The sequence below is a fragment of the Pteronotus mesoamericanus genome, unplaced genomic scaffold (genome assembly GCF_021234165.1).
Source record: "Pteronotus mesoamericanus isolate MK-2021 breed Mesoamerican mustached bat unplaced genomic scaffold, CSHL_Meso_final scaffold_582, whole genome shotgun sequence".
NCBI lineage: Eukaryota > Metazoa > Chordata > Mammalia > Chiroptera > Mormoopidae > Pteronotus > Pteronotus mesoamericanus.
In genome coordinates, this window is record NW_026555323.1 from 7,962,729 (window position 1) to 7,989,206 (window position 26,478).

The 26,478-nt window shown below is 41.7% G+C and overlaps 1 protein-coding gene across 3 annotated transcripts in view; it reads right to left on the reverse strand.

Moving 5' to 3' along the window:
- CHD2 (chromodomain helicase DNA binding protein 2) overlaps window positions 1-26,478 on the reverse strand; it is an 82,471-nt gene that overhangs the window by 38,036 nt on the left and 17,957 nt on the right. For 2 of the 3 annotated variants that reach the window (XM_054561957.1, XM_054561959.1), the window contains 14 exons: window positions 23,121-23,207; window positions 21,434-21,495; window positions 16,587-16,694; window positions 14,390-14,530; window positions 13,029-13,162; window positions 11,908-12,133; window positions 11,082-11,182; window positions 10,097-10,141; window positions 9,767-9,945; window positions 8,112-8,236; window positions 6,382-6,598; window positions 4,560-4,649; window positions 3,488-3,678; window positions 397-585 (listed from right to left, as the gene is read on the reverse strand). In XM_054561957.1, coding sequence (XP_054417932.1) covers window positions 397-585; window positions 3,488-3,678; window positions 4,560-4,649; window positions 6,382-6,598; window positions 8,112-8,236; window positions 9,767-9,945; window positions 10,097-10,141; window positions 11,082-11,182; window positions 11,908-12,133; window positions 13,029-13,162; window positions 14,390-14,530; window positions 16,587-16,694; window positions 21,434-21,495; window positions 23,121-23,207 — 1,895 coding nt within the window. The remainder of the gene's footprint in view (window positions 1-396; window positions 586-3,487; window positions 3,679-4,559; window positions 4,650-6,381; window positions 6,599-8,111; window positions 8,237-9,766; window positions 9,946-10,096; window positions 10,142-11,081; window positions 11,183-11,907; window positions 12,134-13,028; window positions 13,163-14,389; window positions 14,531-16,586; window positions 16,695-21,433; window positions 21,496-23,120; window positions 23,208-26,478) is intronic. The other variant, XM_054561958.1, reaches the window with a different exon arrangement.

Below are 26,478 nucleotides of genomic sequence, written 5' to 3' on the forward strand. Positions count from 1 at the left end.
ATCTCTCTTCCCTATTACACAGCAAGGCTCTGGCAAGAACACATTCCATTCGTCTTTGTGTCCCTGGAATCTACAGAACACCTGGCATTATCTCAGAACCTTAAATGACTGAGCGAATGGCAGAGAAGTATATAGACGAGCCTGCTTACTGGCAGGGGGATTAGCACCAAGAATTCACACATACTTCAGACCACTTCCATAATGGAAAGTACTGGACACCCTCTCACCCAAATAAAAAAGCAGGGATAGTAAGATGTCCTCTGACCATAGATAAATTGCTGCTTCAGTCTGTGCTGCAGCATCACTGAAAGACACAAGAGATCTGCAAACTGTCCATCCCATGGTCTCGTGGTACTGACCTCAGTCCCGTCAGGCCTAATCCAGCCCATGACTTACTTGTAATACTGCTTCTGAAGGGCTGACATCTCCACCCTGAGGATCTGCTCCACTTTGGCAGGAAGGGATTTCTCCACATCTTTTTTGACTCTCCGGAGAAGGAAAGGCTCTAGCACCTTATGAAGACTCTGGTAGCCGTTCTCTCTCCCTTTCCCATGGTCTTCTTCAAAATCTTCCCAGAACTCAAACCTGGAGATGAAACAGTAGAATGTTACTTAGTTACATAGAAGAAAAAGGTGTTTTTCCAAACAAAATTTCTTTTAAAAAGAATTAAATGATTTAAAAACAAAAAACATGTTAAGGAAAGAAAATCTTCCCTATAAGGAAAGATCCATTTTATTAGTCACTAGCTCTTGAATACAAGAGAGGGAGAAACCAAATCAACTAATTTCATCAGTCTACACTGGATAACAGTTTTGGACTTTTGAGACTGCATCTAGAGATCACAAAATATTTCAGTATGTCATGCAATTAGTATATACACATAGTAAGTCACTGTGTGAAATATTATGCCTAAAATAAATGTCAGTTTATTACTGGACATATTTATGTCCAATAAATGGGGCAAGTTAGATGAAATGGGCAAATTCTTAGAAAGACATATTTTAAGAAAACTAAATCAAGAAACAGAAAACCTGAATAGATCTATAATTAGAAACTGAATTAGTCGTTAAAAATTTCTCACAAAGGAAATCTAAGGCCCACAAATATGTATCAGTGGAAGAACTGAGAATCCAGAAACAGACCATTACATTTATGGTTTCAACTGATTCTCAAAAAAGGTGCCCTGGCAATTTAATGTCGAAAGGATAGTCTTTTCAACAAATGGCACCAGAACGATTTCCAAAATCCCTCTGCAAATAAGGATGAACCTAGGCCCTCACATTTAACATTATAAACAAAAAGTAATTCAAAATGAAACGCAGACCTAAACCTAAGAACGAAAACTTCTGGAAAAAAATAGGAAGGAAAGTCTTTATAACCTTAGCTTAGGCAAACATATTTTATGACTGATATCAAAGCACAATACATTTAAAAAATGATAAAATATACTTCATCTTATTTAAAAACTTCTCTTCAAAAGGAAACATTAAGAAAATGAAAAGCAAGCCACAGGTTGGGACAAATATTTGCTAATGATATACTAATAAAGCATTTGCATCTAGAATACTGAAAATAAAAGGTTGTTAAAAACCTGTTCAACAGAGAAGACAGACAATCCGATTTTTAAATGAGCAAAAGCTTTGAAAAGGTATTCTACCAAAGAAATACAAATGGCTAATGAACCCATAAAAAGATATTTAATATTATTCGCTATTATAGAAACACAAGTCAAAACCATGATGAGATACCACCACTTCCCACCAGAATGGCAAGAATCCAAAAACTGACAATACACCAAGTACAGTATTGGTGATGATACAGAGGAACTAGCAAATGCAAACATTTCTGATGGGAATGTACAATGATACAGTCTCTCTGGACAATAGCCTGGTAGTTTCTTAAGAAATATATGCATTCCTAACAACCCAGCAATTCCACTCCTAAGCATCTAACCAAGATAAATAAAATATATGTCCACACAAGAACACAACAGCTCAAAACTAAAGCAGTCCAAATGTCCATTAAATGAATAGGCATACAATGGAACATTAGTACATAGTAACAGAACAGTCCCTGGTAAACTATGACAAAGATGAATCTCAAAAATGGTTACACTAAGTCCAAGAAGCCAAAAATAGAAGCCTTTTTTATCGCGATCCCATTTATATGCAATTTCTGGAAAAGGTAAATCACTAGGGAGGAAAGCTGATTGATTAGTGAAGGCAAAAGACTAGAGATAAAAGCAGAGATTAAGGGAACTTGCAGGGGTGCAAAAATATTCTAAAACTAGATTATGGTGATGGATGCACAACTCCACAAATTTACTAAAAAATGTTGAAGTGTGCACTTCCAATGTACACTTTATGGTATGTAAATTACAGGTCATATGTTTTAAAAGTTAACGACACACGGAGGAAGGGACCATGTCTATGCTGGTCATTAGGCTATCCAAAATGCCCTGATCAGCTGATGACACACAGTAGGCACTCACATCTTTTCTGCATTTTAAAAAATATAGGGGCATTTACCTGCCAATTGGACAACTCTTACCTGAATTTCTCACTGGGTGCTAGGTACTAGTCTAGTCAACACGGACCACCAATAAAGTGAACAAGATCCCTGCTGCATCTGAACTCGTAATTTAATGGCATGAGATGAGGTGCCATATGGAAAATGCAGTAAGGTAGGGACGACAAGCATGACTGGCAGGTTGCTTTAGGCCAGGTGGTCTGAGACGCCCTCTAAAGGGGGGTGGTCACATGAGCTGAGGCAACAGTAGGAAGAAGTGACTGGCCACGTGAAGATGAGGAGGAGAAGGAACATTCCAGACCAAAGGAACGGCAACGGCCTGGCGAGTCCCAGGAACAAAAAGGTGGCGGGGGAGGCGGAAGCAGACTGCGCGGTGGAGAAAGAGGCCCGAGAAGAGTCACAGCGTTGCCAAGGGGCCAGGCTGAGCAGGGCCCTTCAGACTAGGGCAAAGGTTCGCATTTCATTTTCAGTGTCATCAAACACCACTGGATAATATTAACGTCTATGAACTGTGCATACCATGTCTCCCATAAAAATCTTCTTAGTAAGTTAAAGACTGGAGTAAGGCCAGAAGCTGATGCTTCTGTTAGCAAAGGTTTGGCTTTAAGGTATTTTTAATACTTGTCAGATTATGTACCTTATAGACTTCATTTCAATTTTATTCAGTACCTTGCAACAAAAGTGAGAAGGTCTGATATTTCCTATTTACTAATGATTTCCCCAGAGCAGTAACTGATTCAGATGTTTGGTAGACAACCTTCCCTCCCTAACAGGCTGATTTCTGTGCCTTCTCTCATGTATTACAGAACATTTTAATACATTTGTTCCTGCCTCAGTCAATACTTTGCTTTCCCCAAAACATGCCATCCATTTTCCCTAAGGTCTACTAAAAAAAGTTAAAAAGCATTGGCATTTCAGACATTCTAGCATGTTTTGAAATACACAGTAAGGAGCTTACTTCTCCGGCATAATAAAGTGCAGCAAGGACCAGAGCTCTTTGAGGGAATTCTGAAGAGGGGTCCCCGTAATCAGGAGCCTATGGTTGGACTTGAAATCAATCAGAGTTTTATACAATAAAGAGTCATCATTCTTCAACCGATGGGCTTCATCCACTCCCAGAAAGGCCCAGTTAATACTGCCCAGCACAGTCTAAAGTAAAAACAAAACAGAACGAGCCACCAGGTCAGAAGGGAACCCAAAAGTACTTTCAAGTGTTAATCATCTCTGTACAAATACCATCACAAAGGTATACACAGGTACATTTATTCTTCAGTGACTTGAGAGTATATGCGGACTCTTCTGTTTATTTTGCTGGTTGCCAGGTTTATGTCTACTCAAAAGGGCACATCCTCCTCAAAAAGGTATAAGGAACCTCTTATGCCAGGCATTGTTGCGTGCCCGTAGGGAAGAAAGCAAAAATTGGTATGCTGGGCAAAAAAAAAAAACAAAACACAAAAAACCAAAAAAACAAAACAAAAAACCCCCACAAAAACGAAAAAGTGACTTTGCAGTCTCTCCTTAAGTAAGGTTCTTCTCTTCCTGGTCTCCAGCCCAACCCTGAAGCACAGAAACATCAAGAGGCACTAAACTGACCTTTACACTTACTCGTCACCAATGGGATCACCTGCCACATACATTGCTTAGTAACTGTAGAAGGAGATAATTCTTTCGAAGAGCTTTGTTTTCCTGCCTTCCTCACAGAGACCCCCACCGTGTGCTCTGGAAAAGCCCGAGCGAGACCAGGGCGGCCCTCAGGCCGTTTCCAAAGCCTGACTGGAATCTCAGGTATGTTCCGGGCCTCAGTGCCCCTTCATCCTGCTTAATTCAATTGGACTAGGCGACCTAAGGCCCCCTACAACTGTAAGATACGGTTTTCTATTTACAACCATCATACTCCTTGTGCATTTGTTTACTCATTTGTTTGCTTTTTAAAAGAAATAAAAATAACAACATGGCAAGTAGAAACACAAACCCCACCATTTGGGCAAGTCACACTACAAAATATAGCCTTTTAGCTACCAGTTACACACCTTATCTTTTAAGAGGATCTCATATGTTGTTATAAGTGCATTGAACTTGAGCCTTTTGGTCTGAGAATGAATCCATTCATATTCCCGTATCTATAAAAGAAAATGATCATTAAGATACGATTTCTACTTCTACTTTTCTCTATCATCAGCAAGTCTTATGACAGATACAACAGAAACATATTCAACTAAAAAAATCTGATTAGAATAAACAACTTACACATTCTAAAATGACATAAGTATAAAGAAGAAAGAGTTACAATGAAAAGATCTATCACTGAGCAGCAAAAACTTTACTGCCAGAATTCAAATAAATTGCCACTTCCCTTCACCCCTCCAGCCCCAACACAACTGACCAAAACAAGTGCATTTCATCAGCAATGAAACCCCAAAAACACAATTTTCTTAAGGAAATATAATTTGATTATTCTCTGGGCAGAGCAACACTATTACTAATGAGTAAAACAAAGCCCAACCACTGGCTAGGTCGGAAAGTTCATTAATCACAGAGCACAAAGGTGTGGGCCCCAAGGAAAAGGAAAGGGAGGCCCCATGGGTGAAGAGGTCATTCCACACGAATGGAAATAACATCAACAAGAAGGAACACAAAAGGTGACACATTCACACGGAGGCGTGACTGGACACCTGGCCAGCACAATGGCCGTCAAGTTAGAAGGTGGACAAGAGGACCAGGGGTGCATGCAGCTGATCACCTCCAAAAGGGGAAGAAACAAGAGAAAAGAAGTAGTGAAGACCACCAAGAAAACTTCTGATGCCACAATTTTTCAGTTCTCCGTGTTTTCATTATTAAATAAAGTGCTTAAAGCAATTCTGTATAAGCTAGACAGTTTGTTTTTCTTTCATAATGGTTAAAAACATGGATTAGCAAAGCTAAAAACTGTTCTTGGATTAGAAACTCAAAATTAGGGCAATGAAACCCATTAGGGTTTAGGTTAGACAATGAAAATATGTAATAAAAATCAATTTGCATTAGTTTGATAATATATAACTCTCTCTCAAAGGTTTCTGGATTCCTGATGACTTGCTCTTATGATAAATGATCCCCAGAAACAGTTTACTTGAGCATACAGGGTGAAAGAGCAAAGGTATGAGACCAGACATGTCTCTGTCCCACCCCCACATTCTAGGTGGCCTGAGGGCAAGTGTGACACTCTCTGAGTCAGTATCTTCATCAGTCGGTTGTAAAGAGTATGGTCTACTTGGAAGACTACCATGAGGCTCACAGGCAATATACAGAAAGCACCAAGCACAGGGCCTGGCACACAACAGGTAAAAAGTTAGTCATTATCAAAAGAAGATCTACTTAACAAAGATAAACTTAAGGCCCAGCATTCTGCTTCTGATGCTTAAGTTTAGTAACAAGCAAATCTCACTTCGGCCACCTTGGAATGGCCTTATTCCTTTCCTGTAAGCTATGTAATCTCACCATTTTAATTAATTTTTGTAAGTTTTAGATTTTTTTCAATAACAAATAGCAAAAATAGTATTAACATTCTACAAGGTATTAACTCCTTCTTATAACCCTTCATAGGTAAAGTGGTCTTAGAAGTACAGAGCACAGAGAGAAGAAAAACTTAATACTGTAGTCTAAGAGATTCCCCTTCGTGTATTTTCTTTAAATATAGTAAGCATGTTTTAAGGAATATCTAAGTTCCTTTTTTTTGTGATACATATCATCTCCCAATATCGGGGGCACAGTACAGTGTCAGAATCATAATTTTACTAAAAACTGTAATGGCTATAGGTCAATTTCCAAAATACATTTATAACACAGATTCTATCCCAATTCTTTTGGTTTACACACCGTATTTCTGCTCATCAGGTCACCTATGTAAACCACTACGTTAATCTCTGGTGCCCAGATTTCAAACTCCCTCTGCCATGAGGTGAGGGTGGATAAAGGGACGACTATAAGAAAGGGGCCATACAGCTGGTGTTGGTGGAACAGGTAGGAGAGGAATGATATGGTCTGGATGGTCTTTCCCAGGCCCATTTCATCAGCAAGGATTACACTGTTACTTCTGCAGGAAGAAAAAAAAAAAATCATTAGTGTACGCGTGCACGTGCGCACACACACACACGCACGCGCACACACGCACACACGCACGCGCACACACACAGAGCATGTGCACAAAAAGCACGGACAACAATGCCCCATGATGTCACCCAGGAAGACATTTCGTTGGGAGCCTCAACTGTACTTCCTCTCACCTGCAAGTAAGGCTCCTATGTAAGAAAGTAGAAGCTATAAATGGTAGAACAACAAGTGATCTACGCATGGTCAAGAGCTGGATTTCTACGGGAGTCTATTCAGACTATGTTCCTGACCTTGCATTTTGGTCTCGTACATCTGTCCCTTGTAACAGAGAAGGCAGGTGGACACAAGCACATGACCTTGGCTTCCAATACTGAAAGCAGGGGCAGACTGGCTGGCCCCGCCGAGAGCGAACACTACAGCCTGACAGTCATGGGTGTTTGCTCCAATTACTCACCCAGTCCCCTGCGCACTGCCTGGTTGTTCAATGCTACATTCACTGCTCCCTAGACCTACATGCTGCTGTGCACACAGCCTGTTTGAAATACACCACAGTCCGCCGCAGGGGTAGGCCGCAGGTTTCGGAGTCCCACCCTGCACCTACTGCATCCGGGAAAGGGCTCAGGAATCTGCATTTTTAACAAGCACTTCTGCATAGTCTGATGCAGGGAGGTTCCTAGAGCCACATTTGGAAAAGCACTGCTTTAGCAGATGGGCTGGATTTTAGCAGGATACCAATCGGAAAAGGACTGTGCAGACATAAGGAAAAAAAGAAGTGACAAAATGGCCAGAGTTAGGAAAAGTACGTTCAAGAAACAGAAAACGGCCCGTTTGGCAGGAAATTAGGAATACAGGTATGACAGAGGTTGCCAACATTAAAAGTTTCTTGGAAATCGGGCCACCGAAGGTTTACGCACATATAACACATACTTAATTACTGAACCAGAGAGCACAGGAAGTGACATACAAGTTAAAGACAACTTAATTGATTAGGTAAATGAGACAATTCACCAAGGAGAGATTAAAATTTTAATATAGGGAAAAAGCACACAAAAAAACAAAGCAGAAGGCACTAGAAGAAGGGAAGAGGAGGCGGCCATTTCTCTACAAACCTCAGACACACCTATTTTATGTACTGTTCAGATACAGCGTGTTCCTGAGTAAACCTCCCTCATGCCTCTCTTAACTTTCCACCCTACTGGGAGGAAACAGGGTTAGTTTTCACCAACATTTATTTCCTCTCCCTAACAAACTTTTTCCCCAAAATATTTTCAATTTAAAATTGGTTAAATCTGTGGATTTGAAAGGCTGAGGGTACTCTCTTGACCTCAGATTAAAATGGCATTACACATACATAAAACAAATCCCAGAAGGAACTTCTCTCAATCACAAATTTTTTTTTTATTTCTGCAAAACAGTAGAAAGAGGTAATTCTTTGCATCTAACAATAAAGAAGCCCAAAGCAGTAAAGAAAATTTCAAACTCCTTTTTCTACCTACTTGCACCAGGAATGAGCAAGCCAGTTGAGGCCTTCTAGCTGATAATCTCGGAGCTCCAGATTCTCCCCTCCTAAATATGCCGGCTGTTTCTTTAAAGCTACAAAGCGTGGTCTCTGCTTCAGGGCCTGAAAAACAAAAATTAACAAAGCCCAGGCCTGAAAAGAACATTCTTCCTGTTCCTACGTTAAAATGCTGAGCCATGATTCCGGTGCTCAGCACGGAAATCCCCATTTCCCATCTGAATCACCAGCCCCTGCCAACTCCTTTCACCGCGGTCCACACCCCCAAAACCAGACTGCCTCCCAAAGTCTGTTTTAGTGGACTTGCTCCTTTGCTGCGGTTTGTGAACATCGTTAAATGGCACTTTATTCTACGTCATCCCTACTGTACAGCAGGGAGTGAAAGGTGCCGTTGTCACCTCCGAAGGTGTGAAGAACAGCAATCTAGTAAGGTCGTGTCTCTGTGGTGTGCACAAAATGTGGATTCTATGGCCAATTCAGTTTGAGAAACACTGGATTAAAAGTTACATACATTTCATTATTTATGACTTTTTCAAAGTCTCACATACCTGTGTATGTGGTGAATTCCTGGAAGAAATTCATGTGGAAATGCTTCCCCAAGTTATGCAGCTGCAGCTGCTCCCCATATCCTCACACTAAGCCTCCTTCATGGACTTCTACCATCTTCCCGACAGGACATTCAGGCTTTAGGAACTGCCTGCTCTGGCGTTTCCTCCTTGCCACCACGAGATGGCGCTCTCAGGGAAACACTGTTGCCACTCTGCCGCCCCGCGTGGTAGGGCAGGCACATCAATACCCACAGGATCAGGTCAAGGTATTCCAAGACGCGCACGCTTGTCAGCAGGACCTTCCGTGCGTCCAACCTAGGGGTCTGGTATTCCTCCCGCTGCAGTAGGAGAACCTCCTTCTCTTGGTATCTCTCATGACAGCTTCCCCCTGGGCCCCATTCTGCCCACCCATCCAACGCTGATCCATTCTCTAAGGACCAGGGCAATTTAAGAACCACAACATCCTCTGTAGAAGCCCTTCACTGATTACTGGAGCTCAGTAACGTCTCCCTTGGAACTCCTCTGCCCATGCGGTTTTTATCACAGTCACTGACTCTCAATGACACTCTGCTTCTCATAGACAGAGGTGTGGTGCCAGGAACTTGAATGTCAGCTTCTCAGAGACAGAGCCCCTGTCAGACACACACTTTTATCACCGAACACCGAGGACCACTTTAACACAGAGAATAAATTCCAACAAAGGATGCTTTTAACTAATGTAGCCAATAAAAGAGCTGATATATTCAGCAGCTAACTTCAAATTGAGAAATGCTTCCCTTTCCATTATTTCTCTTTAATTAAGAATATTAAAGCGCTTAAATTCTTTGAAGTATTCTCCAAAGTAACCCTAATTAGATATATCCAATTCTGTAAATTATAAGATTAAAGAGTCAGCAAAGCCATAAAATACAACTTGTCCTCTCAATTCTTTCTCTTTGGTGTCAAGGTTAATTGATCTTCTTTAATTTCTAAAATGGGAATTATCATGTACTTTCATAAGATTTTATCTCCCCAGTACCTGTCTGACCAACCGGTGTATCAATACTTCTTTCCCTAAAAAAAAAAAAAAAGCCATGCAACACCATACCTTGCACTCTCGCGTCGGAATGGTTTTTGAGTTGTTTCGACTATGGAAGCTGTCGATGCAGCCCTGGAATTTCTTTCCTATCAAGGCTTCATCTTCCCAGCTGCACTCTGAATAGGGCAGTCCCATCCACTTGCACAGATACTCAGGTTCATTTGAAGGTGCCGGCTTCCGACTGTGAGCTATTTCACATACAAAAACGTACAGGTCAGCCCCTGCCCATTAAAGGAGGGGAGTGACATTCTGTTTTACATATAATGAATGAAACATCACATGGCAAAACACAAACTGCTAGTAAATGCTAAACTTTCATAAACAAGATCTTTTGCTTACCTGGAAAATCTGTTTGACCTAGCGTAGATTTGCTTGTCTTCATAGCTAAACAAATGGAAAAGAGAAAGGTTATCACTGTCATCAAAAAGTGACATTTTTAAGTCCTATGAATAAGAGTACAAACACACTATCTGACTTTGACATCTAAAAACGAAAACCCCTCTCATGACCTCATGGCCCTGTCCAGCTACTGGTCCAGTTCTCGGTTCCTCTTTACAACAAAAGGCCCAAGGAAAGCTGTTTTCACTCCCTGACCCCATCATTCTCTTTGGAAGCCGCCCCGGGCAGGCCTACATCCCCACCCCTCCGCGAATCCATCTCGCCAGTGCCATCCCCACCGCCGGACTCAAGGATCAAGTCCCAGTCGGACCGTATGGACCAGCAGCATCGCCTCCTTCCTGAGCAACGCTCATCACTTGCCTTCCAGCCTACCGCTCCCTCGCCTCTCCTCCCATCGCACTGGCTGCCCTTTCTTTCGGACTTGCAAAGGCTGGAATGCCCTCTGACTTCCTGTTCTCACCATGTAAACTGTTTCTGATGATCCCATTAAAACTTAGGCTTTAAATACCATCTATATACGGACGCATTTCCACATCTGAATTTCCAGCCCAGACTAGGAGTCCTAAGGCTCACATATGCCACAGTCTTCATGATACTCTCCACTCCGGTGATACAAAGTTGATCCAACTAGGCTCGTTTTCCACTCCAAACACCAGTTTTTCCCTCAGTCGGGACAGTTCAGTAAGTGGTAACTCTATTCTCCCGTTTGCTCAGGTCAAAAATCTTGGCATCATCCTTGACACCTCTTTCTGTCACTCTCCCACCTCCAAATCTACCAGCCAATCTTGTTAGGTTTTCTTTCTAGGTAAATCTAGGCATTTGTCTACTCTCAAAAAGTAAACCTATAAAAAAGCATTCTTTAGTTTACATCATTCCCATTATTTGTGGTGCACAAACGCTGCTAACATAAGTTTCGTGTTCTTACCTATTACTCTTTCTACTATCTGATACTGTTTGTTCAACTCTGAGGCTAGCTCTTGTTGGCAGTTGAAATATTCCACATCTTCAGGAGAAACTTTCCCCAACCTGGACCGAAGACAGACAGAAAAAGTACATACTCATTAAATTTGGGGGATTGGTACACATTTATCGAAGTAAAGTCAGAGGTAGGAAAGGAATCTTGTCTTTACTTTCATCTGCCCCTTTAGTAATCTACTAACTAGGCCAGAAATTGTACAAAAAACATACACTTTTAGAATAAATCTCTGAACACCTGAGACCCTTCTCTGAGGTGGCCTATTTACAAAGAAGCCTAAAAATAATATTTTGTAACAAACTCATGTAATTTCACAGGATAAATTTATATATCTAAACAGGCTGAAACACTACACTATCTTCTAGATTTAAAAGATAATAAGCCTTTTAAAATATATAACGGACTTTAGGAGTGACTGAATGTGACCTTTTTTGAAAACTAATTATTCTCAGCACTAAAGCTCTTTAAAAGGACAACAGCAGCCACCTGAAATTAGATGTTCCTATCCTTCTGAGAATTTTAAACTTCTATGCTCTTTATAAGCTATTCCTATTTTACAAGTATTTTTATTTTTGACCCAGAGGGAAAATATGTGACATAGTGAAGTAGCATATTCTGCATAGTAATAAAAGAGAAATTCGAAGTCATCTACCTCTGTTCCTAACACAAAATAACCTGATCACGTTACACTGACAGGTATGATGACCAGGGGTATCGAACCTTCCTGTCCCTCAGGCTGCAAAGGTATTTCTTTAATCCATGATGGAAAATGTACCATTGCTTGATTTCATCCTCTTTCTTCTTGAAGTTCTCGAGTTTTTTAAGGCCCTTCACTTTCTGCTGCTGTAAGGACTCTTCACTCTCCCACGTGCTATGGATGTAAGACCAACCCTTCCACTTGATGAGGTACTGGACTTCGCCTTCATCCTTTTCCGGGTCGAAGTCACCGCTTGGGTCTCCATTAGCTTCAATCGCATACACAGTAGTAGATGCTCCAGTGGCTGCAAAAGGATTCAGTTTTTAACAAATCTTAAAAAGCATATGAAACCAGACACTGAAAAGTTTCCCAAGTGTGCAATTGTCTAAAGAGTCTCTTTTTGGATGAAGCACCAAAATCCTTTAACTTGAAAGAAGCAGAAATTCACAAATACAGGATAAACAAGGTCAATAGTTTCAAATATTTTCAAAATGAAAACCCAATTTTTACACTTTAAAATGTATCCCAATTTGTTGGTGAAATCAAAAAAATCCTCGTGTCCAAACACAATAAAAATGGTACAGCAATATCCCTTCTTTTTGGTGCCTACTAACTCAGAAAGCAAATCCAGCCCTCCAAGAATAATAAAAATAAGGTAAGAAAATAAATATGTCTCCACTAATTACCCGTCCATCCAAAGTTCTCTGTTAACTCTCTTAACCTCAAGTGAGGCTAGTTTAAAAGAAAAAAAAAAGGTGGGGGGCAGAGAAAGATGAATTAAGTATTATTTTGGTATTTCCCACATTGAAACATACTTTAAAGAAACTAAGTTATGAGATATCTCAATTTGATTATAAACAATCTTCACTATCGTCCAAATATGCATTTATTCAGTGGCATACCATTCACAAGAAGAGTCAGGAACAAGTAAAGGCATATTTGTTTAATGTTAATGAGCAAGAACCTCCGCTACATCACTGCTTTTTTAATCACATCTTTACTAGCTTAAAAATCTCAAAAACATTCAATACATCCCTCTGGTCTCAGCTCTGGAACATGAAGAGGGAGTCAGAACAACTTCCACATTTCACAACAAATATGGGCATGGGCTGAAATGCATAGTTTCAGAGTTAAAATACGTGAAATTTGAGCCTCGTTGTGCAGATACAGAAAGTACCTTGCTTCCCAAAGGCACATACCTCCTTTCTTCCCCAGCCTTGAATCTAAGACCTTCTCAATAGTTTCGCTGTTGTCCTGCTGGTCATCAACTCCTTCGCCAGTCATTTCAATGAGATCGTCTGAGTCCGTCTCGAAGTCATCATCTTCCTTGTAACTGCAGAAGGGACGATGATGAGTAAGTGCAAAGCTACCTCTTCAGAATTTAACAGTGCCATACATAACAACATTGGAATAAGGAACCAGGCCATGCTGGCTCTGATACGCTGTTCTACAGCTCAGCCACAGACGAAGCGGCTCAAAGGTCACTTTTTTGCTATTATGTATTAATGCATGCTCACTGATAACTACAGGAAGGCCAACTCATGTTTCAAAATAGGAACAGACTATATTTACAGTGATGTGTGTAAGCAAGATATAGAAAACTACAAGGACATGCCTATGTGTTTAATAAGGAAACTACTAAACTGAAAATGTATAATGAAGTAAAAAAGAAAAAAAAAACTGCTGTTAGACAAAAGACAAGAAATATTTCTACGATTAAATGTTTTAACCCTGTGTTTTGTCTGCCAATAACAAGAATATGAAATTTAAGGATTTTCAAATTGTTGAGACTTTCAGCAAATGATACTTCCCAGTACTAAAATGGTCAAATGTGACCTTCCACCATACATCAACAACAGGTGGTTTGGGAGTCACACAAGAGAGAAACACAATCCTGGCTGCAAGGACAGTTGTAGGGGGAAGAAGCTCTGCGTTAGCAAACGCAGTGCCTAGTCCTGGCTTTGGGATTATTAACTGGAAACACTGGACAGGCCGCTAATATCCCCAGGACTCAGTTTCAACACCTCTAAGCAGATGAAAAAAACTGCATATTCTCTAAAAAGAATTCAATGCCCTTTGATTCATATAAAGTAAAATAGTTTGCATAAATCTATTCCTTTATTTCAATTTCTATTAATGCTTCATATCCTATTATAAGCTTGGTAAGATTATTATACCCAAATATATATATATGATGAACTTCAAAAAATGTGTCTGATCCCAAGAGCAAATCAGAAGAATACAACCCAAACATCTTTCCTAAAAAAAAAATATGTTATGATGATAAAAACATCACTAAGGTACCTCGCTGGGGCATGAGCTTAAAGAAGCTCTGTTCATAGGAATGAAGGCTTGAGTTGAGCTGCTCCTACTCTTTCCATATTCTGATTGGCCAACACCATTACTTTTGCAGAAACACAGACCGGATTTCCAAATACCTATGCAGGGCATAGGTCATTGTTTTTGAGTAACAGATGCACAATCCTGGGCTTTGAACCAAGTCCAAATCAATCAAACTATCACCCCCACAGGAACGAAAAACTTCTGGGGCATAACCTACCTAACGTTTTTAGCTGCTCTGCGACGAGTCTGCCTTTTGGGAGCTTCATCATCTTCATCATCATCATCAGAAGACTCTTGCTTTTTTTTCTTTCCACGCTGAGCTTTAGGTTGTTTTTTAACACGAGGTTTCGGCACTGTTCTAAAATGAGAAGAGAAAAAAATGGTCGTTTTTACTCTATCATTTATTGCTTTACTTCAAATCTGTATAATTGTATTTCCCAGAGCAGGGGCACATACATAGGATTAACCAGGGCAATGTTAGAAATGTATGTCCCTGGGTCCCATTCTCTATGAGATTCTGACTCACTAGAAATCTGCATTTTCAACATGAAAGTGATTCTCGTGCTAACAGCTTTCAATCGTGTGTAGAAGACATAGTGGGTGCAGAGGCAATGGCTCTCCGCTGTTCCTGACCTACAAATACACACATAGCACGCTGCTGATGGAATCTCTTTGGTGGGCACTTTGGAAATCTCTCTCACACTTTCTAATATAACATTTTTAGTTCTGGGAATTGCTCTTACAGATACACACTGGTACAGGCATATTGAAGTATTCACTGGAGTATTATTCGCAATAACAAAAGATCAGAAAAACTCTTAAGTGTTCATCAACTGGGACCTAATTCAATAAACAGAGTACTATGAAGCCATAAAAAAAGAAAAACAAGGGAGTTTTCCATGTACTCATATGGAAATATTTCTAAGATGATGAAAGAAAAATACACAAGGGGCATGGGATATATCATCTGTATGAAAGGAGAAAGGACAAGAAAAAACTACACGTGTCTTTTTCTCATATGTGCATGATACGTGCCTGGGAGACCACCTGAGAGACTGCACTGCCACAGACCAATGGAACAGGCTGAGGACATGGCCCTCCAGGGACGGCCGTGCACAGCCAGGCCCGAGGGCCATAAATAACACAGGAGCTCACACAAGGAAACCCCCGAACTGCCACTCTGTCAGGGGTGAAAGGAGAGAAGGGAGACGGGCACGCACAGTCACACCTGTCTGTCTCCCTCGGACCTCCCCAACCAGCGCTACAGCGGGCTCAGGGGCAAGGGCTCAGTAGGTGACCGGTAACCTCTAGAAGACAGGACTGAAGACATGTCCCAGCCCTGAGGGCTCAAACCCAAGTGAAAGGAGAAAACACTCAGGTGAGGAAATCCCCTGTGGGGGTCGGAGTGGAGGGACAGGTACGGTGCCCTAAGCCAGGGGTCAGCAAACACTTGCTGTAAAAAGCCAGAAGGTAAGTATTTTTGGCTTTCCCAGAGAGAAGGCAAAATTGAGGCCATACACAGGTACTTTACATAGTGAACGAAAATAAATTCACATATTTTTAAGTGACAAAATTCAAAATAAAATAATCATTGCGTACATTTTTTTGTGCTACATGTCTACTAATGAAATAGCATTCTTTTGGAAAAGATAATAGTCACTTAATCGGGATTCAAATTGAGTGTTCCTGATCATCAAACTATAAATGTTCCTCTGTAAAAACTATGCTTAGCTGGCAGGCCATACGAAACAAGGTCGTGAGTGCGACCTGGTCCAAGGCAAGCGCTTGCCACCCCACCCTAAACTGCACTGCGGGGAGGCCAGTTCCCCCGGGGCTGTCCGCCCCCGCCCCTGCCCCTGCCCCTGCCCCTGCCCCTGCCCCCTGCCCCCCTGCCCCAACACCTGCACCTTATGTTGCCATCTCTCTGATCAAAAACTCCCAATATCCCGCCACCTCGGCCTACTTCCTGTTCTGCACAATTAAGATTCTGTTTCATGTTACATAGACTATATGAACAAGGTAATAAACAGTGAAGTATGCTTTCAACCAGACTATCACTGTTTTAAACTTTACAATTAGTGTCCTCAAAAAGAACTTGTACGGAAGTATGCAGGGAGTGCTTTTTAGGAGAAGATAGACTCTTCCCTCACACCTAATCCGCTGTGGAGTAAGAAACAGTTAAGAGTCACTCCGGCTGCATCCCACGCAAACACCCACAATCCACACAAGCAGCCCCATCTCCCAATCACTTGCTAAGGATGTGGGCTGGCGAGAAATGAACCACAGACATTCACAACCCAGGGCCGTAACACACTGCACTGCACCAACGGAGGCTCTCCGTCTAGCGCTGCGTCGCTGCCCCTAACACAAGTCAGGTTCCACCAGAAGCAGAGAGGTTCAAGCACACACTGCACCTTCTGGGGACAGGCCTCCTGGCTTTCACTTTTATTTGCTCTGGTTCACTCTCTGCACTGCTGCCTTGTTCCTGTTCATCTTCTGAAGGCTCCCGTTTCCATTCTTCTCTGTGATCAAAGCAAAGCAGAATGATTTTTCCCTAAAAGAATTCTTCCAGACTATTTAGCTTGAAGAATCTGACAATACCAAATTTGACCTTATTATCCAAAAGGCAGAGCATGTATATTTTAGCTATTACGGTGAAGAGATTTCTTCTAGCTCCATTTAAATTTTGGTTGTGTTCTTTCCTGGACTATGCAATATCCATTCCTATTTTATCCCTTGTAACAAAATAAATGAAAATGGAAACTAAGGATGTATTTTTTAAACTATTTGTTCTAGGGAAAAAATGCTGTTAAATCCCATTCTATTTTGATTTAATTACTATCATTGACCAGACTGAAGCTATAATATACACTCAATCAGTGGTTCTCAAATTTTAGCACTGATCAGAGCCACCTAACTGGCTTATTAAAACTGATTTCTGGGGCACAGCCAGTTTCTAATTCAGTAGGTCTAATGTGAGGCCTAAATTTTTAATTTTTACAAATTCACAGATGATGCTGATACTGGTTAAGGACACTTTGAGAACTCTCATAGCAGATATTTTAACATCGTTAGAAAACTTTTAAGGAACAGTCCCTAAAATTATTTTTCCATGATAAATTTTCCATCTAACAAATTATCTGTTCAGCCAAAGATATAGTTTTTAATAATTAATTAGCTACAGAAGGTGTTCCTTTGCTCCTTGAGATCTTAGCAGGTGGGAAAGAGCCATACCCTATAGGTGGTCTTACTCTCCTAGTGTCTGAGGTTTACTTGAAAACCCAGTAAGGTATCACAGGGACTTAGCTCATTTCCACCTGTAAGGAAGAAGAACATGCAATAGCTACTGGACATGAAATGCAAAAAAAAGCAAGTATCTGGTGTTTCTCTGCAAATAAAACAATTAATACGGTGCCTCTTGGTCTTTGTACAGGAAATGGTTATACTAAAGACAACCGTTTGCAGAACGGCGGAACTACAAAGTCAAATTGATATTCTTCATGGAAGAACAGGTCATAGTAGTAGCGGAAGCTTGTTGCAAGATGGTGGTTCGCCTGTGGATCCTGAGAACCTTCCTACAGGGCACAGGAGCCACCCTGCACCTGAATTTGTATAGACTTCAGGGAAAAAATATTTTTCTCAAGCGTTCTATGAAAAGGCAATGGCACGCTTTTATGTCTATTACTTAGGTTCTAGTGACACCGTTTCACATCCATTTCCCTAAATAGCAGTTGAGTCCCTGTGGGCAGGGCCATCTTTGTTCATCGTTGTATCAGAGCTCAGCTCAAAGGCAGGCAAAAACAGACACTCCCTTGTTAAGTGAGGCAATAACGAAAGAATGAGCCCTGCCAATCTATCAAATAGGCAGGGTGCTTTTGGAAGCACACAAATTAAGACACTAAGGCCTATTAGCACTGCCCAATCCTTCAGTCTCTTTAAAACAAAGACCTCCTTATGCCTAACTACACTCGGGGCAGCTATCTTACTACGCTCTTTCCCCAGAGCCTAGACAATATGTACCTGCTAAAGAATCCAAAAAATAAAGTGATGGCCAGCAAAGAAGATGTGGCCAGCACCTGGGAGATCAGACATGAGGCGGCGGTCTCCCTAGGACCAAGTCCAGAACAGCTGGCCCTTCGGCAGGGGCTCACGTGGTCAAACTGCAGAGAAGTGGTTTCGCAGGAAACGAGCTTGAAAGAACATGAACAATGAAGCCTAAGGGACGGTAGATCAGATGAGAAAGATCCTCAGCCAAGTATCAGTGTAGCTGACACAACCTCAGCAGGCACTGAGAACCTCAGTGAGGGGCTACGTGTGCCCTTCAGGAGGCTCACGCGGCAGCGAACACTGGGGGAAGGGATGCTGCACCCCGAGCTTCCAGCCCGGCTGCAGAGGTACGGACTTCCGGACAACCAGGAGGACCAGCACGCTCCCCACACGAGAAGGTACAAGCACTCAGCCCATCAACTGGTCCAAAGGCCTCCTCCTAGAGAAGGAAACTAACGCCCCGTGAAAACAAGTGGTTTGGCCACATGTCAAAGCCCTAGCCCTGCGACTCTCAAGCCTGAAAACCAAAAAGTCAAGAAAAATTACAGCCAGGTTTATACACTCTGGGGGGCTCTGAACAATCAGAGGCCTAATGGATTTTGTATGCAAGTGTATCTGACATAGACTGGAGTATTTTAAATTTTGTTTTAATTTTCAAAAACGGGAAAAAAAGGGTCAGCAATATTAGGTCACTTTGTGAGACAAAAAGGGCGTTCAGTTAATTATAAGAGGATTACTTCCCAACCCTGCAGATGTATTGTGCAGGAACATTGTGCTGTATAACTTCGAGCTTTTAAAATGCTCATTCTCACTATGACTTGGGGGAGTCAGTCCGGCACAAGGCCGTATTCTTCAGGAAGATCAATGTCATAAAAGCCACGAAAGCCTGTGAAAATGCTCTGCATTGAAGAAACCTGACAAGTGATACAGATAGCATCTAATCCTAGACTGGATCTTGTAGTGGAGGTGGAAAAATGCTGGAAAAGACATGATGTCTTTTGGCAGAAATGGGAATATGAATTGGACAAAAGTATTTCAGCAGTGCTTAATCCATTTACTTTAAAACTGTACTATGCTTATGAAAGAGACTATCCTTAACTCTTGGGAAATACACACTTAGGTATTTAAGGGTAAAAGCCCATGAGAAATAAATGTATGTCTTAAACTAGCCAGAAGAAATATTATAAGTGGGCATATATAAAATGAACAGCCTCAACAATAAAGGAAATGGGGCAAAAATGGTAACCAATGGTAGACCTGGGGAAAGTACACATTCTTTGTGCTTTTATTCTTAGAACTTTCAAAAGTTTGAAATTAATTCCCAAAAAAAGTAGTTCAAAAAAACCTGCTCCCTCTAAAAATCTTTAACATCTGCAGTACAATCTGCAGGTCTCCCGAAGAGCATTTCCCTGTGCTGGTATTTCAAAATTTCCCCCCCTCCCCTTGAGCGAGTCTCACATCTCAAATTCACGGGCCTGCACTCTGGGCTTGGCCACGCTCGCTCCAGTCACACGGGGCACCCGCAGCACTGTGCCTTCCAACCCGAGTCTTTGCAGCTACTATAGGACCTCCTTACTAACTACAGTCGCACCGGAGGGGAGCTCCCCACAAGCCCGGCTACCCAGAGGCTGGCAGGAAGCAAGGCTGGCTCAGCACCCAAACACGCGAGCTCCTGGGGAGCTGCGGGCCAGGGAGACAATATGGCAGCAGGCATACACCCCTAAGCGAGAACTCCACTCCGGGGAAAGAAAGGTCCACGGAAGCCTCTGAAAGTCGCCCATTTGGAGAGCTCCTAGGATTAACAGGAGAGCGAAGATAAATGCAGGAGCCGGTCCAAAGGGGAAGCCCAATGACCTGTGCAATGGCTGAGAAAGTGCGGGCTTCTGCACACCTGAACACGGCCATGAAGACGGGCAGTGGAGGTCAGCACCCCAGCTCCCAGGCCCAGCAGGGTGTGGAGGGGGCGGGGGGAAGGAAAGATCCCAGGCATGCCCTTCGCAAGGCCCCCAAAGGCCACGGAGCCTGGGAAGCTGACAACAGAATCTCCCATGCAGGCCACGGGACAGAGGCAGAGCAGCCGCCTTCTAAGGTGTCAAGAAGATAATCTGCCTACAGTTATTATTTCCCCAACTCTAACTAAATATTTGGGACACAGAGGGAAACCGCACGTCCTCTAAGCAGGTCACCATTGAACGCCAGACTCAGCATACACTTTCTAAGAACTCTGTTAGGTCAGCAGAAGCCTTACTTTACTTTTGAAATGAGGAAATAGATTTTCAGAACTCAAATCACTTTGCCTTAGGCCAGATACTTAAGATTACTAATATTTTAGAGCAGAGGATACATAACTGGGAGTCATACTAGGGGTCATGAGAACTTCTCTTGGTTTACCAAAGGACCCCCTAAATCTGTGTATGAGGTTTGGAATATCCACATTTTTCTTTCTTTCTTTCTTTCTTTCTTTCTTTCTTTCTTTCTTTCTTTCTTTCTTTCTTTCTTTTTTTTTTTTGGAAATGCTGCTATACATTTTTCTGAGGTGACAGGCTATAGAATCCAGACTTTCAAAGGGAACCACACCCACTTCCAAAGAGATTTTTAAAAATTATTTCTCAGGGAAAAAAAAAAAATCAAATACTCTTTCCAAAGTAGAATTATACATTTTAAAATAATGAATTATAATTCTATGTTATAAAAGATTTTCATGTTAAGACCAAGAATTAAAACGTTCTGGCTTGTGAACTGTAGTATTAAAATTACATGAAAACGACATCGGGAATTTTCATACTAAAACGGGTATCCAACCAATATAATTGTGCCAAGTTAACAGAAAAAACAAATGGAAATGAAAAACAGAGAACCTACATTTGTGCCATGTTTGACTGGAACACCAAATACCTATATATCTGGTACTTGTGCACCTTCTTAAGAAAAAGACACATGGGGCTAAGCGGGCCAGCCAGATGGAGTAAGCGGGGGTTTGCCCCCGAGGAGGGGCCCAGGCAGGTGTGAACACTGACCGACACGTGAACAATGGAGAATCTTGGGCTTTGAACGCTGCTGCCTCAGCAGGGCAAGCTGGACAGGGGCCCCAGGTGGTGAGAGAGAAAAGTGGACCCTGGGACCTGGGGACCAATGTAGACACACGAAGCGCTCCCAGAAACGCTGACAGGTTGCAAGTGACTAGGTGACGTAGTTCCCCCCAGGGAAGACTTACTGTTTTTTCAGCTGCCTCTGGCCTCTTCTTTTTGGGCTCCCACTCTCAGACCCGCTACTCGCCTTCAGTGTGTGAGGGGGAAAAAATGATCACAGACTTTAATCCACAGTTGACAGGGTCCACACTACCCTGGTCCAACACTCCACTCAGTATAACATCATTCAGTACGAGCTTTCACACGGAAAGACACCTAAGCATTTGTTTGCTGGTGCTCACTCTCCTTCTGCTTTGAAAACTAATGTCCGCTGCCGGGAAGCAGCTCTCTCAGCTTGACTCCCGCGAGGGCACAGCACCGTAAACCCGTAAAACCTTCTCGGCTGACGGCAGCGCTCTATCTGCACCGCCCACAGCAGACGTCGTTGCCAGCGGCCACCGGCGCCAGCTGAGGCCCTGAAAGGTGGCTGGTGTGACTAAGGAATGGAATTTTCCAGTTTACTTGATTTTAAGTATTCCAAATTTTAACAGTCACATGTCTCGTGGCGACCGTGGCGGCTACTGCAGATGTACAATGTCATATATAAATGCCGCATTCAGCGTGCCGCTGGGGGTGGTGACTACTGACCTTTGTCATTTCAGACTCATTCAAGAGCACCTTCAGTCATGACGCAGGCAGTGCTCTGCTCACAGCACTTGGCCAAGGGAAGTTTATGGTCAGGGACATCTCTGAACTGCTCATTTTCTCCAAAATCATGCAAATTACCCCTCCCTATTGCTCTTAGTCTTGTGCCCTACAGAGAACGTGTTACTTTATATACAGAAGAAAAAGATTTACCCAACTATGTGGTTGGTTATAACAAACATGGCTCAGTCACCTAGTCCTAGATGCTACAGGAAAAGAAAGCTAAGGCAAACCAGCTCAGGCCACTCAAAATAAAACACCATAAATGCAATGTGAATTTACCGTCAGTCAGATTTTTGAAGTAAAAACCCACCCCAACTCAATTACCTTTAGTTATCAATATTTAGCTTTCAGCAGAAGAATGTTATATAGTTAAGAACAGCAAAGAGGGGACATTTCACTGAGAGACAAAAAAGCATCTCTTCAAAATATAGCAGGGAGTAAGAATCCACAAAAATATCACACAAACTGAAAAGTCTGATTCTTTAAAAACAACAATCTAGTATATAATTCTAATGTTAAAAATCACCAATCTCACATCTAGATCAGAGTAAATATGTGTGAAACATTTTATACCGAACACTAAAAATGAGCTAGCAAACCACGTTTAAAGAAATTAGATGAAATGCATTACTTATGTCAAGCAAACTCTCCTTCCCTTCTCAGACATGAACCTGAAACTACTTCTGTTGTTCTTTCTGTTCACCAGGCAAGTTACTCACTGAACAAGTCTAGGAGATTTAGAAATTAGATTATTTTAAAAAGTAAACATCTTGCTACAATCAATTTCACTATGAGAAATATAAAGAAAACAAAAATTTGAGTCCAGTTCTTTGTAATCCTCTTAGCGCTGTACTGAAACATTCACTACAGCGTGTTCTTTCTAGGAAGTTTTTTTTTAAAGACACGTGCGGCTCTTCTTGCCGCACTAGGCTGAGAAGCTCTCGTTAGTCACTTCACTCCCATCCTGACGCTGAGTCTTGTTGGTGTGATACACGCTAGAGTCAAAAAGGATGAGGTAAGATCAGGAGTTTCAATATATCCCCTTAAAACCTTTCTTTCTCTTACCTCCTCCTTAATATTAAATCGTGATGGTTCTTGTCTGCTTCGGTTTGACCGCCTAACCCCATAAACATCAGGATATTCTTCCCACATCTGTAAAATTAACAGACCACGCATGAATCTTTTTTCTTGACCTTCCCATTCACTATTTTCATTATTAGAACATGCATTTTCATTTAAGAGCATTTAAATTAACAGAATATCAAGAGGGTTGTTTTGCTAGTTTTGTTTGTGAGACAATAAACAGCCATCTTTAAAAAGAATAAGGCATATTATCCTAGAACACATTAATGTTTACCAATGCCTCTTCATTACTAATGGCTATCAAACTATATGGCACACTGCTTACCCATCATTAAAATATACATACATTTACAATTGAATAAAATAGCAAGAGAACACTTGCTTCCACTAAAGACAAAGTATTTCCTGATGACCTTTAAGTCCTTAGTGTTTTCCATTTCAGCTGTGACTGCATACTGACCCATCTGAGAAACTCAAAAAACAAGCAGGACCCCACCACGTCTAACGAAATAGCAATCAGGCATCTGTATATTTATGTTCCTCAGAACGGGAAAGATGCCTGACACGTACAAGTTAGGTATTTCTAACACACAGGTGGAAATTCTAGGAATGAGACTCCCTGCTGCCCTCAGGCCAGCACACCTAATTTTATTCTCTTGGCCGTAAGTAGCTGCCTGCCTCTAAGCACTATTTTTAGTAACAACCCTCAACTAGTGATCAAAAAAATAAGGCTTGAAGGAGAAATTAGCTGAAGAGAAAATTTTTTTTCACCATATATTTTAGTACCCTCTCATACAAAGACTCAAGCCAACAAATATATAGAAAAAACACTCAAGATCCCTCTTTCCTCCACCTCTAATGATCAGAGTCCAGCCACCAAGCTCGCTCTCTATCCAACAGCCAAGAATGCTGTGCTCTTTTAATAAAATCCATCACATAGAGGCAGAATGAATCTGAAGGCACTGTGGAACACTGACATGAAAATGTTTAATCAGGATTGAACATGAGAAAGAGATGCTTGACAGCCAAAATTAGAAATGGGGGTTTGTCATTAAAACATGGGTGACAGTTTATGTCATGAAAATATTTAAAGAGTGAGGCAAGAGGAGAGCGCCACTGGCTAGGACTTGTGAAATGTGTGTGAAGTGTTTTGGACTCCAAAAGACAAACTTGATGAAAGACAACCCCGCCCCCCCCACCCCCCCCAAAAAAGGTCACCAAGCCAAGGGAGGACATTAACAAGTGACTTAAAAAAACAAAAACAGGGAAAAAAAGCGCTGAGTAATTATAGGAAAACAAGGCCTCCAAAGAAACAAGCGAGATGTTCCAGGAATAGGCATTTTAGACCTAGAATCTGCTCCAATCGTGTCATTTCATGTCTTTAGCTTATGAAGATGAAGACTGTATAATGGCTTTAGAATCATCGGAGAATCAGAAGATAAAAGGTCCAACCAGAAGGAGTCAGGAATAACCAAGTGGTGGGAAATCTAGGCCAAAGAGGCAGCAAATGCAGAACGCCAAACCAACCTGGCAGAGAAAGGAAGGAGACAAACAGCTTTGCGCTGGTCCCGTCTGCCAGCCCCCAGCCCCTCCCCTCCCTGACAGAACTGCGAAATTACTCAGCACAGGTAATTATGGAGCTTTTATTAATGGGGATGGTGGCTGAATTATTTACTATCCCTACACGAACTAGTTTTTACCATTTAAAAATATTAGGCATTCAGGCTCAACTACTGAGGCTTTATTACAGTAGATATTGTAATGTATACATCCTAAAATCATCTTAGTCCTATCGAGGGCTAATGATATCTAATTCTACTCTTCTATGAAAAGGCACCATGTGAGAGGGACGTGTGTACAGAAAACAACCTTTAGAAGCTCTCCTAGAATAACCATCATTAAAGTCACAATCCAGTCTTTCTGTCTGGGATGTCCATCCATGTGCTAACTTTGTTAACTTCTCAGAATTGATCACCTTGACATTAAAAGTATTATTTTAATGTTTCTGCCTAAAGCTGCATTTCTATCTTGAAATTCTTACTAAAGATTTCCCTTCTTTCTCAGTTCCCCTTTATCTAAGCGAGTTAAATATTAAGGTCTTACAGGTAACAGTTGAGAACACTAGACAGTCAACAGCATTCCAGTAAAGTTTTAAACACCCACTTGCCTCCTTCCCTCTCTGCAAATAAAGAACTGTACAGAAGGAGGTTCTGTCCAGGCCCATTTCTGTCTCTTACACTGCATTCAAACCTGTGTGGTGACCCCGGGAGAGAGCTCCTGGTCTAGATGTACACAGGAAACCCGGCTGAGGCCTCACGCCCTGCAGGTGGCCCAGGGCGGCCTTCTGCTACAAAAGCCCGGGAGGCAAGTTTCTGAGTTTAATGACACTCAGAGCAAGATTTCTCAGTGGCACTCTCACAGGCAGAATCTTTCTGAATAAAGTCAGTCACCCCTGGAACTGCCTCCTGTCGAAGACCCACCCTACCCATGAGCCGGCAACAAGGCGGGCACCTGAAGGTCTGAAGGTCGCTTCTCTTGAGGATGAGCTACGTAGCAAGGACAACGTTCACTTTCCGGCCCCTAACATGGCCACCAGCATTCCCTGACCCCCCTCCGTCTCCAAGGGTCACTCACCGTTAAGCAATGGTTAACACGGGGAACTACGAGGCAGGAATCGTTCATCCCAATTCTGCTCAAGTTCAAAGCAGTTCTATTTTTTCTAAATAGGAGGTTTTTGAAGCTATTCTGTAGACCTTGCAGGTAATTTAAAATCATCTGTACTGCTGTGAACATCTCAGTGCACAGATACAGACTTGGATCTTAGAAGAATAAAAACTGATTTAGCATAAAGCTTCTCTTTTCATTATTTTGATTTTTAAGTTTCTAAAAGCAACATGCTCATGTGATTCACTGAAAATACCTAAGTGTCTCAAAATGATATTTTAAAAGATCAGCCGCATTCTTATGATTAATTAGACGAGGTAATTAAATCTTCCCCACAAAGAAATGCATCCTAAAGTATGGGCATGAAGGAGGAAATGTTATGTGACTCAATTTATGCTTTTTTACACTCTTTGCTGGAAGACTCTTCTCTGCTAAGCAAAGAATACTGCCTACACTGCCGAGGGACCCATTACTTTTTCACTGTGAGAAGTATTTCTTTTCCATTCTTCAGAAAACAAAACCTGCCTTATTCTTGGATTGCGATTATCCTCACATCACTTTACAACTGCATTTCACAGTCACCTGTCAATGATTCTCTGGTATTTTTTGGTATTGTGTACCAAAAAAGTCTAACCAACTTCTTAAAATCTTACAAACCAAAACTGTAGAAATTTGT